This window comes from Leishmania donovani, chromosome 20 (genome assembly GCF_000227135.1).
Source record: "Leishmania donovani BPK282A1 complete genome, chromosome 20".
Classification (NCBI taxonomy): Eukaryota; Euglenozoa; class Kinetoplastea; order Trypanosomatida; family Trypanosomatidae; genus Leishmania; species Leishmania donovani.
In genome coordinates, this window is record NC_018247.1 from 664,220 (window position 1) to 681,377 (window position 17,158).

The 17,158-nt window shown below is 63.8% G+C and overlaps 5 protein-coding genes across 5 annotated transcripts; all 5 read right to left on the minus strand.

The window, feature by feature from the left end:
• Positions 1–1,171: 1,171 nt before the first annotated feature.
• LDBPK_201510 (hypothetical protein, unknown function) lies at positions 1,172–1,900 on the minus strand (the record flags this gene model as incomplete). The annotated part of the gene is made up of 1 exon (XM_003860444.1): positions 1,172–1,900. One exon carries the CDS (start codon positions 1,898–1,900, stop codon positions 1,172–1,174), a length of 729 nt encoding a protein of 242 aa, XP_003860492.1.
• Positions 1,901–2,523: 623 nt separating this feature from the next.
• Positions 2,524–4,263, minus strand: LDBPK_201520 (hypothetical protein, unknown function; the record flags this gene model as incomplete). The annotated part of the gene is made up of 1 exon (XM_003860445.1): positions 2,524–4,263. One exon carries the CDS (start codon positions 4,261–4,263, stop codon positions 2,524–2,526), a length of 1,740 nt encoding a protein of 579 aa, XP_003860493.1.
• Positions 4,264–6,607: 2,344 nt separating this feature from the next.
• Positions 6,608–9,571, minus strand: LDBPK_201530 (zinc-binding phosphatase, putative; the record flags this gene model as incomplete). Its single annotated transcript, XM_003860446.1, has 1 exon — positions 6,608–9,571. The coding sequence occupies one exon, from the start codon at positions 9,569–9,571 to the stop codon at positions 6,608–6,610; it is 2,964 nt and encodes a 987-aa protein (XP_003860494.1).
• A 937-nt stretch (positions 9,572–10,508) lies between these two features.
• On the minus strand, positions 10,509–13,406 carry LDBPK_201540 (hypothetical protein, conserved; the record flags this gene model as incomplete). The annotated part of the gene is made up of 1 exon (XM_003860447.1): positions 10,509–13,406. The coding sequence occupies one exon, from the start codon at positions 13,404–13,406 to the stop codon at positions 10,509–10,511; it is 2,898 nt and encodes a 965-aa protein (XP_003860495.1).
• Positions 13,407–14,021: 615 nt separating this feature from the next.
• Positions 14,022–16,880, minus strand: LDBPK_201550 (hypothetical protein, conserved; the record flags this gene model as incomplete). Its single annotated transcript, XM_003860448.1, has 1 exon — positions 14,022–16,880. One exon carries the CDS (start codon positions 16,878–16,880, stop codon positions 14,022–14,024), a length of 2,859 nt encoding a protein of 952 aa, XP_003860496.1.
• Between the last annotated feature and the right edge of the window lie 278 nt (positions 16,881–17,158).

Here is a 17,158-nt window from a genome sequence, read left to right on the forward strand (position 1 = left end):
GGCGGGGGGGGGGGCTGGGCCGCGGCGCTACCGCGTGGGTTGGGGGCCAGGGGGCGGTCCTCGGGGCAGGTGGTAGAGGGGGGTTGGGGGCGGGGTGGGGGTTGTCGCGTGGCGCCGCGGCCGTTTGCGCATAAAGGGGGGAGGGGGCGGCCACGTGCGCGCCTCATGCGGTTTCCGCCCGTCTTCGTTTCTCGTGATGTCCACGGACGCCGGAGAGGGACGCAGGCGGGCGAGCAAGCGGAACAGTTCGCCGCCTCTTTTTTTTTAGAATACGCCGACACACACCTGCACAGGCAAAGGGACACGAGAGATATGACAGCACAAAAACAGTGGGCAACCTTCTTCACTCGTCACACGTGGTGGGCATCACGGCGTGTCTGCTCACCATCCATGACGGCACGAGCAACAACGGAGGAAGAACAAGAGAGGAGCGAGTGCCGCCACTTTCACATGCATATAGGCCTACGAATGGGCGAGCGAGATCGGCGGCCGTCGTTGCTCAGCGGCATCGGAGAAGGCGGGGCAGTGAGCATCGAAAGAGGGGTAACGAAGGAGCACGAACACAAAGGAAGGGTGAAAAACCAAACGCGCTCACATATCCCTTCCCCCGCTCTTTTCATCGCCACCAACGCGTGCCCACGTGCCTGCTCGGCCTAGAGCAACGGGGAGCAGCCATTGGGGTATCAGTTAGCGAATCAACACCGAGGAGAGTGTGTGGGAGATGGGGTGGGGGGCAACGAAAGGGAAGGGGGCGGGCGATTTGTGGGGCGTGGCGCCTCCGTGTGAAGGGGCGCAACAGCCCCTCCAAAAAAAAAAAATAGTGCAGCACAGCAGTCGAAAGGAAGGAATGAGAGTGAAAGCGAAATACATCACAGCGACGGAGGGAGAGGGAAAGAGGGAGAGAGGTGGCGCAGAGGCACGCACACCTGCACACGCACCCTCGCCGTCCCGCTCTCCTCTTCCCTTGCCTCCCGGACAGGGTTGAAAACGCAGCAACGCCAAGCGCCGCAAACGGACGATTGAGAGGAGGACACACACGCACGCGCACACACACCCAGAAGCAGCTGAACGCGATGGAAAAAAAAACAATGGTGCGGCAGCTGCACAGTAACAGTCGACGCAGCGGGTGCGGATGGATGGTGCGGTGGCTTCTGTGCACATCAACGCCTTCCTACAGCTGCTTCGGTTTCACGCAGTCCACGCTGTGGTCGCGCTCGGCGATCTGGCTAGGTGTCGACACCGCACTGCAGTACTGACCGCCGCCAGAGGGCTGATGCTGCATGCCCTGCGAGAGGCTCGGGTACAGCGGCGGCGGCAGCGACGCGCCAACAAAAGCCTGCGGCTGCGGCGGCTGCGTGGGCCCCTCACGCTTTTCGCACGACGTTGAATCCAGCGCAGCGGCGCACGCGTTCGGCACGTAGGCAGCGCTCGTGTACGGATTGGGCGATGCAAGTGGGATGCCCTCCACCGGCACTCCGTACATCACCGGCATCGGCTGCTGCACGACGCAGAGGCTCTCGCCGAAGTCCAGCGGCGTGATCGCAATACTGAGCGTGGCCCTCCTGCCCTCGAAGGCACCGCGCACGTTCACGCGCGTTTGCTCGCCACGCACGAAGCGCTGCTCGGCCATCTCGATCCACGCTACCGACACGCAACTGTGCGAGAAGAGCGTCTTGGTCCACAGCTCCACGAACAAGCGGTTGCGGCCCGGGCGTTTCGTGTCGCGGTGGTACTGGAAGCGAAACCGCTCCCCGAAGCACACCTCACCCACGTGGTCAGCGCTGGAGGACTTCGTGCGGATTGACTGACCTTGAAGGCGCACGTACACGCAGAATGAATTCCGCAGCGACACACCCGTGATTTCCGTCGCGCACAGCACCGAGACATCCACAACCGGCATCGTGACGAAGGGAGGGCGTAGATGAGGGGGAAGGGGTTCTGTCGAACAGCACCAGACACACCGAAAAGAACGGCACTGGGGGAGGAGGAGAGGGAGAGAGGGAGGGAGGCGCACAGACAGAGAGACACACACACAGAGAGAGAAGTTTTCTGCAACGGCGTGTGTGTGTGTGTTGGTCACGGAGACGGAGACGGAGGAGGAGGAGAGGGGCGTAGGAACGAAAGTGTAGTGCTTGTGTTTGCATGCGCTCACCAATGTGAAGTAACGCGTACCCACCTACCCACATGCGCTGCGTGCTGAGCGCCGCACACGACTGCGACCAGCTCAACGGCACGTGGGCCTACCTGGATGACGGTGCAGCGACATTCACCGCAGAGTTGTCCGCGTGTAGGACATGATAGACGCTTCCGAACGACCGGAGGGAGGGGGGAGGGCAGGAGAGAAGGAAAGCGGCACACCCGCACGGCCGCTCTTGTTGCATCGTAAGAGGGGTGAGAAGGACATCCAGTGTACATCGAAAAGAAGAACAAGTCTGCCGGGAGAGTGGGGCGGGCTGAGGTGCAGACTCAAACGCACGCCGTCATCGTCCCGCTGTCACGAACCGCCTCCGCTCAACGGCGGGCTCATACGCCGGCGAAGTAGCTGAGGTAGTACGGAAGAACAGCGTACTCGTCCTGCAGTGCTGCGAGCAGCTCATCAACACGCAATGGCGTGTTGGCCAGGACGCCAGCCTCCACCCACGCCGTCATGCGATCCAGCGCAGCCTGCACGCTCTCCTGCGTGAAGCCGAGTACCGCGACGGGGGCGTGGGTGGCGCAACTGAGTGGGATGCAGAGGCAGCCGGCGTCCTCCTGCTCAATGAACCCCTCTCTGTCCATCCTGGCAGCCTGCGCTATCCAGTCACGAATGAAGTACGCCTCCGCACTACTCACCACATCGACGGCTGCCGGCGCTGCGGCAGCCTCTTTCTTCGCGTCATCGCCGAACAGAGTCGTCGAGGTGCCGCTCACCCTCTTCACGGCCGGTGCTCGACGCGGCGCTGCAACCGGTGCGCGCAGTCGATACAGCCGCAGGAAGGCGGCAGCCCACCACACCACTGCAGGCGTGGCTAAGAAGAACCGTGCGACAGGCGCAGTGCCGCGACTCGAGGCTGAGCTCTTGCGACCCTTGGTACTGCTGCCGCTGTGGCTGGCTGCGTGCTGAGGAGCTGCGACGGTGCGCTTCACATAGCTTCGGCAGCTGTCGGCGAGGTGCGCCGCCTCCGTACGGCACGCTACGCACACGTCGGGGCGGCGCCCGCTGGCAGCGTCGCTGAGCTTCAGCATCCGAACCGCCTCCTCAGCGAGGGCGTCGGCCGTGTTGCGCAGCTCCCGGGCGCCGCGCTCCGCACAGGCCAGCAGCACCGCTGCGTAGAGGTTCAGTGGATCCCTGCAGAGCCCCTCCCTCGCTCTGTCGAAGACCGACTCGAAGAAGGTGGACCAGTGCACCACCTCCGAAAGGAGGGCTTGATGGTCTTCCAGCCCCACTGCCACCGTCGGTAACCGAGCCGACTCTGGCGCGGATGTCGAGAGACCCGGTCGCCGCAGCACCTCCTCGACAACGTGAAGACCGTAGACAAGGTGCAGCGACGTTAGCGGCGCCACCGGCTGCGGACGCCCGCTGAGGAGCACAAGGCTGAATGGCAGCGCACGCGACGGCGAAGCGGCACCAGTCGGACTGTCGAGCAGGAAGTTGCTCACAAAGTCGGAGAATGTGAGAGGCTGCGGCGGCAGCACGTACTGCGGCCCCATCGCGTCCTCGTCGTCGTCCTCGTCGCCGTCGCTGCTGCCAGTGCTGGCATTCTTCTTTGCTGCTGCCGGCTGGCTTGCAGCGGCGATGTGCTCGAACACTTGACGCGCGGCCAGGGGCATGCCGATCAACTGGGTGAAAGGGACCTCTGCCGTGCACAGGACGCGTTGCTGAAGCCGCTGCAAGGTGCGACTGGGGCACTCACGCAGCCACGTCACGGCTTGCTGCACCTGCCGCGCTTCAGCCAAGAGAGAGCGCTCCCCGTGCACGGCTGCCCCACAAAACGGCGGCACCGTCAGTCGATCCACGCGTGCCCTGCTACCCTGCACCTTGGCGCCGGTGTGCTTTGCGGGGACTGAGAGGGGGGGCGGCGTCTGCGTGGGCGACGTATAACGCGCGCCGAGGATGCCGAGGGAGGAGTCGGAGAGGGCGCCGGAGGCACGCCGGTCGCGCTGGCTGGCGAATATGCTCACTGCCGGGTGCAAGCGCTCGAAGTTGTCCAGCTGAGCATTCACCACCTCCTGCTCGGCCGCCCTCACAAAACGCCGCGTCGCCTTGGCGGAGCTGCCCAGCATGCCGCCAACGGTGTCCTTGCTGGCGCGCAAACGGCAAGAAATCGGCGTGGCAGCGGCGGGCAGCGCGTTGTGTCCCGACGGCTTTGCAGGAAGAGGCGGATCGAATACGATAACGCGCCGGTGAGTGCGTGAGTGCGAGAGCCGTGCAGCGCCGAGGGCAAGAGGCGTGAACGATTGTGTGCGCAGTGCCCGTGTGCCCGCTCTGTGCACCTGCGGGGTGCTGGTGGCGGTGGTGGTGGGGGCTGAGGCTGGACAGTGGCTGCGGGATTACAGAGAGGTCATGGGGAGGAAGACACACACACACAGATGGGGGTACCAACGCGGATGCCAGAGAGTGCTGCGCATGGGGTTTTGATCGCACATGGAGAAGAGGGACGATGCTCTTGCCCCTTTCCTTCTCTTTGCCTGCCGGAATGCTGATGAGGCTCGCACTGCCACGGAGATGGGGAGGGCGTGCGGCGAAAAAATGACGCAGCAGCGCGCACACAGACACGCACACAGGCGAGATCGCTGAAGCGGAAGCCGCTGAGCTGTGCATCTCGTATGTCACCGTGCATGTGTGTGTGTGTCATTCTGGTTGACCGCCCTAGACAGGGCTATCACGGTGTGGGCTAACAAGGGGGAGGGCACAGCGAAAAACGCAAGACATCACCACAGAGAAGGGGGGGGGGAAGGCGCGTCGCTCCGACGAGTAGCACAACCCCGCTCTCTTCCCCACACAGAACAGAAAAAAAAAATAAAACAGGTGAGCGACGGTGGCGGCGCGCGTGACTTCGTGGCGGCTCCTCCGCACCACCACTGACACAGTGGTAGACAAAGGAGCACCTGCAGATGGCTACTCTGTCCCGCTCGTTCTCTCCGTGTGTGCGTGTGCGATGGTGCACGAGTACACGCATCAGCGCCAACACCATCACCGCGTTGTGGTTCCAGAAAGCCAGAAAAGCATATCCTGAGAGAGAAACAAGAAGAGGAGGGGGCATGCCAACACATGCCCAGAGGGAGGGAGGAGTGCGCACACAGAGGTGCATGCGTATTCGGAGCGGCTGCAAGGGGCGAGCAGGAGATGGGCGGGCCACGCCAACATCGAGGGAGAGGCGTTCGCGAACACTGCCTTGAATGTAGCATTCACGCTTGCCCAAACAAGCACGCATGGATGGAAGGGAGCAGAGAGCGCAGCGGCGGTGGCTCCTTGCGGCTCAGCATGGCGCTGCTGCATCCGCTTGCTACAGCATCCGCATGTCGCCACTCCCCGGTACCGCCGCTGCTCATCCCCACCCTCTACGCTGCGGGACACTACTAGAGCCACGTTGCGTACTCCTTTGGTACTCTGTTGTGCGCGACACACTCCTCGTTGGCCTCACAGTGCCCCTGGAGGGGCATCCTCGACCTTGCACAGCAGGCAGGCGCGAGTTCTGATGGAACGTGGTGATGCAGGTTCGGCATGTGCTCCGGCTCGTTGGGGCGGATGCACGCCATCGGGCTCGACGGCTTGTTGTGGCCCTGCGACTCCAACCTTTCCAGCACCTCTACCATTGGGCTGCGCTCAGACGGAGCCAGGCGCTGCAGCGCGTCGCGGTCAGCCGCTGTCCACCTGCACATAGCCAGCGGCGCTGGCGACCCGTCACGTAGAAATAGTGACCCCCGGATGGTGCTGGCCCTGCGCTGGCGCCGCAGCCGGCTCACGTAGCCGCGGTTGTGCGCCTGTGTGTAGAAAGCGCGGTGATACTGCTTCCACCGGGAGAAGGCCCGCTTGGATGACGGCGAGGCAAGCAGATAGCGCTGTGATACCGTCGTCGACGGACACAAGGAGAGCTGCTCCAATACAGTGTGCACATCGGTGTCGATGTAGTCGCCATGCACGATGTGTGTGTGTGTGTGTGGGAGGGGAGAATGTGCTGCAACCTTGGTGGCCGCTTTCCTCGCACGCTCCTCCAGGACTGAGCACCGATGGGTTGCTTTCGGGACACGAGTTGTGCGCATGCCGTGCAGTGCGATAAGGGGCGTGCCAAGGGAGGAGAAAGTAGAGGAGAGTGAGCGACGCGTCCACGCACACATGTGCATGTGCTGGTGAGCAGCCACACAAAAAACGTCTAGGAGGCAGCCATGTCAAGTGCGGCACAGGAGGATGCGCTGGGCACGTCCCGTACATGTGCCGACTCGGCATCCTTCGCCATCGCGCCGCGGTCCCTTGCCCCGCCTTTGGCTGTTGTTGGTGTTCTTATTCTTCTCTCCCCCACTTCGTCGGGTCGCACCCGTAGTACGATAGGATAACGATGCATCGCAAGCAATGGACATGCCCCACGCACGCATGCGCCTCTCGACATACGCCGTCGCGCCCAGCACCTCAGTACTGCTGCAGTATACAGTCGTGCACGTGGCAGTCGGTGCAGAAGTACTGCTTGCATGCCGCACACTGCGCCTTGGTGCTCCACATGCCAAAGGACTTGTAGCAGTTGAAGCAGTTGACGGCGTCAAAGACGCACCAGGCACTTCTCGCACTGTTAGCCGCGAGCGACGGCGCCGCCGGGGTATTCGCCTCGGCTGCCATGAACTCCTCGAGCGCCAGCAGCGATGCCATTTCGTTTTCCCGATCGGCGCACGCCTCCTCCATCTCAGCATCGAGGAAGCCGTCGAACTCGGGCCCCCACGAGACCTCCTGCGTCGTCTTGACGGCGTGCACGTGGGGGTTGTAGCTGAGGTAGTGATCCGCGTCTTCGCGGGTGTACAGCTGCTCCCAAAACACGAGACGTTTGCTGCTGCAGTTGGGCAGCAGCATAAAGTCCGCCAATGCCGTTGCGCCGCCGGCACCGCCATCCCCACGCCCGCGCCGCCGCTGCGAGATGAAGCGCCACGCCGTCGCCGCGTCGTAATGGACGTTGACGAAGCAGAGCGGGATCTCGCCGGCCTTCTCCCGCTGCGTGCGGCGCAGGACGTCTGTCCAGACGGAGGCTGTGCGCAGCCGCACCCCCTCGAGACGCCGCTCCTGCTCGCCGTTACATAAGAACGTGCCGTAGAGACAGCTGTAGACAACCTCCGACAGGTGGGCGAGCAGCTCTGGCGTAAACTCAAAGCAAGTCGGATATTGGTGGCACACCTGGAACACCGCGTCCAGGAAATTCAAGAAGATCGGCGACGTGTCCAGACGCGGGGCACTGCCGCCGTGCTGCTGCTCCGTGTCGGAGCTTGCGACACCCGAGTGAGTGAAGACGGTCGTGCGGCCTGGCAGCTGGTGTCCAGAACGCTCTGCGAACTTGTGGCCAAAGGAGCAGAACTCCTTCTCGATCAGCGTGCAGAAGCCCACGATGGTGCGGTAGTACGGGTCCAGCAGGAGCATCGCGAGCGCCGTGCACTGTGACGTGCGATCCCAGCCGTCGGTGCAGTGGACCAGACACGACACACCGTTTTGCAGCGACTGCGCCGCCGTCACGGAGCAGACGAGTACGCGCTGGACGATGGCGAGCCAGTCGGAGTCGTACAACCGCCGCAGAAAAGTCTTTTCCACCGTGTTGCCCTGGTAGCGGGCCAGCATGCTGCGTAGCTTTTCGAACGACTTGGCCACACCGAAGATGTTGTCGATCTCGAAGAAGTTGGTCTGACAGAACGTGTAGTAGCTACCCGACTCGTAGCCGCCGCCGAGCTGGGCGTTGCCGGCGGCCGTGATCTGCGGCCGACAGTCCGCCACTAGCAGCATCTTGGCCGCGTTCGAGTTCGTGCTCGCACCCGTCACAGCACTGTGGGAAGTCTCCATCGATGGCGTGGTGGCGACGTTCGCAGCGTCTCCAGCCGCGGTCACCGTGAACTTGCGCGCGGCCTTGGATACAGTCGACGGTGGTGCCCAGACGGAGGTGCAGCCGCTCCCGTTTACTCGTGTGCTCTCCAGCTGCTGTGTGGAGGACGCGTTACTCGTGCTTCCGGCACACGGCGGCTGGCCATCGCCGTCCGAGTCGTCGTCGAAGAGAGACGGCGGCCGAACGGGTCTCGCCACCGTGGCGGGCGCACCTACCACGGGACTCGCCTTGAGGGAGTTGGCCGCGGCTGGCGAGCTGCCGTGCGCCGTTGCCAAGGGCGAGGGGACAAGCGATGACGCCGCTGCCGCGGGCGCTGTCGTGCGCTGCGGGTACGCGTGGTGGGGCGCGTAGCCCATGTTAATCAGCGTATAGCACACGTCCGAGTCGGCGCTGAGCTGCGGCGAGCGCATGAGAGGCTGGGAGCTGCGTGCGAGAACGGCACCGGTGCGCAGGCACACGTACGACACCGCCGGCACACGGGCGCGGGAGCGGGCCGCTATCGCCCTCAGGAGCAACTCACGGTCCACGAGCCTTGGCTGTAAGAAGAGCCATGGATAGGTCGGGGAGCACGTGTACTGGAAGTCGGCGGGGCGCTCGCCGCGGCCGACGTCCCGCTCCTCGTCACGGAGGTCCACCAGTCTGAACCAAGGTCGCAGATCTTGATGGAGGCCAATGCGGCCCTCTTGCAGGGCTGCCTCGGTGGCCACCTCCGGTGCGGGGCGAGACGCGTCGACGCAGAGCTGACGAGTAAACTCGCGCTGCGGCGAATAGAGGTTCCAGCCGAACTCGGTTCTCCATATAGCCGCCGTTCCCGTTGACTCTCCCGCGCTGCTCATGCTGTTGCTGCTGCTGCCGACCCACTGCTGCCGCTGCCGCTGCCGCTCCTCGGCGTAGCGGAAAGCCGGAAGGTCAGAGACGCGTGCCAGGCAGTGCACGAGAGTGAGATGTGCGCGTATATTCTTGAGGAGGCGCTCCGACTGCACAATAAGACGATGCTGCCAGACGTGCTTCGTCTGCAGCGTGACCACATAGAGAGCGGGCAGGGGGTCTGCGTATCGCGGCCGCGATGGCAGCGGCACCGGCTGTGGCACCTGCGCTGGAGGTGCGCTCAGCAGCGGCGTCATCATCGCCACCGCAGCCGTAGCGGAAGGGCTTGTGGCCGACGCCACGCCACTGCCGATGGTGGAACCCATCGCTGCCGTCCCTGACGACGTCCGTGCCGTCTCCTCCGCCTGCTGCTGCACCTGCACAAACGCCTTGGTGACAGAGGATGAGGCACGTGCAATGCCCCAGGTGGCGATGAGCATGTAGGGCACCTCCACGCACGCCTCGCGGCCTAGGGGGCCAATGTGCAGCTGGTACTGGGAGAGAGCGAGGCTGCAGGGCTGCACCACGCAGGCCTTCTCATCCCCGCCGCAGAAATATAGCAGGGCCACCGCGTCCTTGGCGTCGATGGAGGAGCACACGTGAAGGTCAAGGACCTCGCCTTCGAGAGTGCGGAAGGGTGGGAAGCAGGGCATGCCGGTGCACGACTTGAGGGTGAGTTTTTGGGAGTGAGAGTGGGGTAGGCAACAGGTTGCCGTGTGGGTGCGAGTGCGTATAGTTGTGCGCGTGGGATACACAGCGCGGTACACCGTGAGCTGAGCGCTTCAGCTGCATTCGATCGGAGAGAGACATGCGAGACAGAGAGACGTGTGAGAGGCGGGTGGTGGTACTCGACCGGACGGAGACACGGGCAGCGCCGAAAGTGGAGGGTGCGGAGGTGGGTGCAGGTGCCATGCGGGTGGGTCAGCCCTCTTCCCTCATTTCTGAGAGGAAGTCTCCACAAGAGGCCCATCGAGCTTCGCACTGTAGAGACAACCGTAGTGTGTGTGCGTGCGTGTGTGTGTGTGTGTGTGTGGGTGTGTGCAAGGCGACACACGCACGCGCTCCCCCCCAAAAGGAGCGAACGAAGCAACGGACACGACGTGGCACCTCGTCCTCGCCACGCCTATCTCGCACCCCCATCAAGCAGAGAGACGCAAAGGTGTTGGTGGTGGGAGCTGCGCCCTCCCCCTCCCCCAAAAGAGCTAACGAAGATGCGGTTGTAGCTGTACAGAGAAAGGCGGGGAGAGGACGGGGTGGGGTGGGCCGGCAGCGGCGGTCAGCGATGGATGGGGACGAGACACACACACACACACACACACAGAGCGGGCAAGCAAGCATCTATTCGACGCGGCGATGCGTTGCCTCTATCGCCCCTCCCACCTGCTGCACCGCCTACCCGCGGCCCGTATGCCGTATTGGTCCCACCACACGTGCAAGCAAGCAAGTAATGAAAAGAGGGCATCCGTGACGTGCAGCACAGGCCCACTCTCCCCAGCGTCTCCCAGCACCCCACTGACACCAGAGGAGGGCGGGCGGGTGGGGTACGGTGAGGCGGCGAACACACACGCTTGTACCGGCCTTCCTCTCTCTCTACACCATGGACACGTAGCGAGCCGCCGGCAGGGCCCGAATCGACAGCGCCGTCTGCCCTTTGCGAGAAGCTTGGATGCCAACGTCCATATTGAGCGGGTTGACAAGCGCCGCGCTCTCCGTGCCGGCGCCGCTGCGGGAGCGGCTGTCTACGGTGAACCTGGCCACATACAACGGCGGTGACTTCGCCTTCCCCCATACCTCCGGCGCGAGCTCGCTGGACTCGCTCATACCCCCTGAAGTGTCCTCGTCGTCTCTGTGCAGCGGCAACATCGGCAGCGGAGGAAGCGCGGCCGTCGTCTCCGGCGGCAGCACCTGCGTCGCAGCGCTCACGTTGTAGTGCTCTGCGATCTCCTGCACCTTCTTGGCTGTGCTGATCGCAGCGGCGCTCAGTGGCACCGCCCCACGGCTGTCCTGCGCACGCAGGATGCTGCTGTCCGCCACGGAGATGCGCAGAGAGCGCAGTGTGCTTACCTTGGCCTCATCCTGCACACTCAGGGAGAAGTGAAGCGACCTCTGCGTCGTGGCGTCGGCGGCGGGCATGGATGAGCTGCGTGCGGCGATGGCGCTGGCCAGGCTCACACTTACCTCGCTGTCTGGCTGGAAGCACACTTCTTCGATGACCATGTGCAAGTTTTCTTCATCGCTGGCACCGAAGACGATGGCGACGTCTGCCCAATCCGCGTCCACAATGATGTTCGTCACGTAGCTGAACGACGGCAGCTTCGACACAGGCGCCTCTGTGAAGTCCGTCGCGAGCGGGCGACTCTTCTCTGAGGCGTGGTAGCGCAGTCCGCTGACCGTGTATACACCCGCCGCGTGCCCGGAGACGCGGAGAGCCGGCTCGAAGCAGCTCGCCAGGTGGCCAGCCGCAGCTCTTTTCTCCAGAATCTCCTGCCCATACGCCTGCAGCTTAGGAATCGCGTACACGCGGCCACAGCAGACCAGCAAGGCCGCAATCATATGCAACCAAGCGCGGGTGAGGGGCGACGTGGCAGCCCTCGACACCGACATCGTCGTCATCGCCGCGGTAGACGCGCTGGCGGTGTCGTCTTGCCGCGCCGCTGCACTCGCCGGCTCTACGCGCACGCAGCGCTGCTGCAGCGTCCAGAGGAACATGAGCGTGAAGGGCAGCCCACTCACGCCGTAGCCTGCCATGAGGGCACAGAGCACGTTCGCCACCGACACCACCGTCAGCGGCGTGACTCCTTCCGTTTCCTTCGACATCCGCTTTACCCACTCCTGCGCGAAGGCAACGTCTTCCTCGTCCGTGAACAACGTCTCCGTGGCTGTGGGTGGTGACGGCGTTGCCGAGAACGCATCCGTAACTTCCGCCACACTTGCTTTGTTGCCACCGCCGCCTTCTACCGCGATGTGCTTCGGAGCCGGGATGCCGGCGAGAATGCCGGTCAGCACGCGCGAGGCGAGGTGTCGCTGCACATCGTCGCCGCTGCCGTTGAGGTAGCATTCAAGACCATCCGTTACACGAATGTCTCTGCGGCCCACCAGCGGCACGGAGCGCAGGTACGGCGCGGCCACGACAAGGAGCCGCAGCGCCAGCGTTGGATGCGGTGTGCCACTGCTCTGCGCTGCCTCGAGCAGGTGCCACAGCGAGACAAGGATACGCTGCAGCTGCGACGCATTGTGTCGCAGGTGGGTAGAGCGAAGAAGCCGACTGGTTAGCATCACGACGGCGTCGTGTGTCTCCTTCTCGAGACGCGCGCTCTCTGCACCGTCCTCGTTCACAGCGGCGGCCCCGTCGGCGGTGCTGCCGGCCATGGGTAGCTGCATAATGCTCACAATGTGATCCAGCACCACCGCCGGGCGACCGCCCGTCATCGGCAGCACGTCCACACAGGCCTGCAGAGAGCGTAGCACACCAATACGCACGCTCGGGTCAGACGTGCGCTGCCCCACATCGCACAGACACTGGTACACGAGGAAGCCCAGCTGCTGTGGGCGGCGCTGCATGGCGGACACAATGTCGCGGAATACCAGCGACGGCACGTGCGGTATGCCCCACCCATTTTGCGCCTCTAGCAGCGCCGTGACGCGGTTCAGCAGCCCCTCCACGCCGGCCGCGGTGGTGCAGGCTGCCGTCGCACCAATGCCATGGCTGCAGGCCAGCGCGTACACGACATCCTGCTCCTCCGTTTCCGCCGGCAGTTTCACGATGGGGCTGGCCACCGACGTTACGTCGGCGCCGCCGTCGTGCCGCTTCGCCAGGAGATGCACGCTTGCATCACTCAGCGGCTTCTGCGCACGCTTCCGCAGCACGAGAATCAGATTGACGATCATGGCCTGCATGATGACCGCCGCATTCCCGGCCAAGGCGGTGTGGATGCAGTTGGCGATGTTGCCGAGTGCCAGGATCGCGGCGTAGCGCGTCTGCACCGTGTTTGCACACTTCCGCGACTCTATGTGATCGGACGTCATCTGCAGCAGCTGCGGCACAAGGCGATCCTTGTTGTCGGCGATCCGCCGACGTGCCGAGTCCGTGTTGGGCTGAGTGCTGAGCCGATAACACAGCGTGCTCAGCACATCCGCGGCACCAATGTGGTAGCGCGAGACACTTGTTGAGAGCAGCAGAGCGCAAATATCTACGCTGTGAGGCACAAAGTCCACCACGCGGGCGGCGTGCTCGATCAGAGAGCGCAGCATGAGTACCGACACCATCACTTTCTTTTCCTTCTTGCTTTCGAGGTGGATGAGAAGAAGTTTGCCGATCTTGCGGCACACACGGGGGATGCGCTCGGGGTTGCTGGCGATGTAGCTGTTCAGCTTCGCCAGCGCATCCTCGTCGGGGCCTCCGTGGATGTTGTCGGGGTAGACGGAGACGATGAAGTCCTTGAAGCGGTACTTCGTCTCCGAGCACGTACACGAGTTGGTGGCGCCCATCGTAATACTGGCAGTGGTGGTACTGGCGCACTAGTAGTCGTGACGGTGGTGCGCTGAAAGGGCGGTAGTGCTCTCCCTGCAAGAGAGTCAGGAGGAGGGGTCTGTGTCTATGTACGTGGAGGTAGAGTGAAGAGCGGCACAATCCACCCCAGCACTGACTGCGCGTAGTGCAGCCGACAAGATCGACGGACGGAGGGGGCAAAAGGCAGCGGCAGGGAGAGAGAGAGACGGCGATATACACGGCTTCATGGAGCGAGAGCACATAGAGTGCAGGCGTTTCAAGAGAAGAGGGACGCGCCGGCGAATCCGTGAACGTCCGCACATACATGTGTGCGCAGTGATGATAGGAGGGAGGGGGAGAGAGATGGGGCCGGGGGGTCTCGTGCACCGACATGCACCGAACGATCGAGCATCGGCACACATGCGCGCGCCTCTCTGACTCTCTATGTGTGTGGTGATTCTTGATGGAGAACGTTTTCACGGGTGAGGGAGGGGCGGCGGGCGGCTCCGCCCCTCCCTCACCTACTCCACCGCGTACTGGTGGATCTAACAGGAGAGGGGGGGGGAGAAGACGTGTAAGGCGGAGTCGTCAAGCGTGTTGCGTCTCCGGCTATGTCATCGCTTCGCGCGTTTGGACGGCGGCGGTGAGGCAGTGGCAGGTGCGCTGCTGGACCCCTGCTGACGCTCTTTCTTGTTCGCCTTGAGGCGGCGGAGCAGGCTGCCGCTCACCGCTGCTCTGGTGGCGCCGTCCCCCTCCATCACAGCCACCTCTTTTGCGTCTGCCAGCTGCGAGGAGCTGACGGAGTCGGAGGCGTCGTCGGCAGCTGGCTCAGGCAAGAGAGGCTTCCCAACCGGTGAAGAGGTGCCGGCGCGCTTGCGAGAGGACGTAGTAGTGCTGCTCCGAGAGGCGACGTTGTCGACGCGGTTGGTGGGGTCTGCAGCCTTGATGACACTGCCGCCACCATTGGCACTCGTGCTTACGGAGTCTCCTCCTCCTCCTCTCTCTTCGTCTGCCTCCTTGATGGGCTGCTTGGTGGGGCTGGGGAGGAAGCGGACGTCACGCAACTGGCCCAGCGGCGTCACGACAGCCTTCTTCTGCATGTCGCGCAGTTCCGCGGCCGCGCTCTCCACGTGGGCCACCACCATAGGGGCCTCTTCTAGCACCTGCACCATTGCTTCAATGGCCGCTTCCGCCTCGGCATACTGCGGGGCCGGTGCGGGCTCATCTTCTTCCGCGCCAGCGGCGTTGCCGTTGTCGTCCGAGTTCCGCGTGTGGGTGCCATCACCTACCCTGTACCGCGGCGGCCGCGGTATCGATCGGCGGGGGGCCGTCGCGGTCACGTGCGCCAACAGTTCAATGCCAGACTGCCTCGCCGCGTCTACCGCTGCTGTGCACGCCTGCACCTGTGCAACGGTGACGCTGCCGGGGCTGCACATCAGCACGTCTCGTGCATCCCTGCAGACATCACCGCTCTGCGCCAGGTACGCGTGAAGCTCGCTGCTGATGGGGACAAGGGCATCGAGGAAGGCGCTGCGGGAGTCGACCTCGGCGGGTAGCTCAAGTGCCTTCCACCGCTGCAGCGCTACAGCCGCTCGCTCGCTCCACACCGCCAGCTCAGCACGAGTATCCTTGAGCAAAGGATGCGCAGCGCAGCGGGCACCGACGTAGGCGTCGTGGTCCTCCTGCCAGGCGGCGGCCACGTCAACGAAGTCCTGCGCAGCCGCCTCGACCGCCTCGACTGCTGCATTGACAGCAGCATCTAGAGAACTCCATGGAGCCGCCTGCGGCAGGAGAGCCTCCAGCGCGTCCAGGGCCTGATGAAGGGTGTTCGGTGGCTCAATGAAGAGCAAGAGCTTTCTCTGATCGCGCTCGACGCGCTGGAGCAGACTTGCGAGTGTCTGCTGCGCCTGCCCACACTCCTCCTCCTGCGCCAAAGCCAGTTGAAGCGTGCTCGTGGATGGCAACGAAGCGAAGAGGCTTGCGCGAGGCTCGAAGAGCGCGCTCTCCTCCGCCGCATCCGCCGCACCGCCGCCGATAGCGGCTGTTACATCCGGCACGTCACGGCTCACGACGTCAGCGGCTGCTGCCTTCACGAAGAACACGAGCTCGTTCTCTCGTTTGTACCGCTGCAGGCAGCCACACACGTCCTGCAGGAGCAGGCGGAGGTACGGATAAACATGCACCACATCTGCAATCGTGGCCGCCGTCGGGGCACCGTCGTTGCGGCCATCCGAGCTGGCAGCACCCGCTGCTCTGGATGCCGACCTGCCCTCACCGTGGAGCAGGAGCGCGTGAAGGCTCGGGTACTCCGTGGCCGGCTGGAGCGCCGTAACAACGGTGTCGTCATCGGCCTCATCCGAGCTGGCAACACCCGCTGCACTGTTCACTCTGCTGCCGCCGCGAGGTGCCTCGTCACGAGGCCGGTTCGCTGCCGATGCGCTCGCCTGGCTAGCACCTTTGAAGAAGGACGCCAGTCGACGCCCCCACCATTGCCGCGACTCGTGCTCCATCTGCGTGTGCGCCTCTTCCACTCCCCACTGCGCGTCGCAGCTGCGTAGGAGGGTGTCGGCGTACTGCATGTGGCCGAGAGCCTCAGCCATGTCTGGCACCTTACTGGCCGAGTAGTACCACGTGGCTTTGTGGTAGTGGTAAGTGGCGAGCAGGAGGGAGGGCAAGAGCTGCAGCGAGCTGCTAGCGGAGACGCACCCTGGGAGTTGCAGCTGCGCGGCATCGAAGGCGAGCTTCGCCAACACGTCCGGCTTGTCCTTGGTGGATGCAGAGGAGAGGGCGTACATGTACTTGGCCACTGCCGAACACAGCATGCCCATATCCCTTGTTACGTCCAGTGGTATGTGGCTGCGCAGGTGTCGCAGCGCGAGTGCGGAAGGGGAGCTCGGACTTGCGTGAAGGGCCTCTGACCAGCGCAGCACGTCGACCGCCAGGCGGCAGTGCTGGGCGGCCAGCTTGGCGTTTTGGTTCGGTGCCGCGACGGAGCCACCGCCGCCCAGTCTACGCGAGGCGTTGGACGAAATCATTGCTGACGCATCCGACCGCACGCGGGCCAGATAGCGCAGTCCAGCGTCCATGTGATAAAGCGACACGTTAAACAGGAACACCAGCGCCTCGCCGCGCGGCGTGTGCACCGGGACAGTGACGAAGCTGCCACCGGGGCCTCCAGCCGGCACCAGGATGACCGGCGGTACGTCCAGCAGCTGCCGAACACGCAAGGGCCACGCGCCGATCGCCTCGTCCATGGCGCACAGCAGCGCCACATACTCCTTCACATCTCGCGCACCGCGGGAGACATTGGTGAAGACGTCCGGTGAGGCGGTCGCGTAAGACTGCATCATCACGAGGGTGTTGAGAACCTGCTCCGATGGTGCCTCCCTCGCCACCGCTAGCGCGTTCGTGATGAGCGTCACCCAGTCGAGCGGCTGCGTCCGCGAAGCCGAGGAGGGGAGGAAGGCGTACATGCGCGGTGCGGCCCCTTGTAGTGTTTTCCTGTTTTGCTTTATAATGCCTGATGCTGTCGCTTCTCTGCTAGGCAGCGGTAACGTGCTTGACTGCCTTTCGTCGAGGGGAGGGGGTCAACACATCGACGTGAGCGATGACGACTCGTACTGATGACGCTGAGATCCTGTGATGCGTGCGGCGTGTTCGACGTGCACGGGAGGTAGCGTGGCGGGAGGCGAGGCAAGAAAAAAGGGAGAGAGGAGGTGGGGCTGAGAAGATGCGATCCACGGAAGGAAGG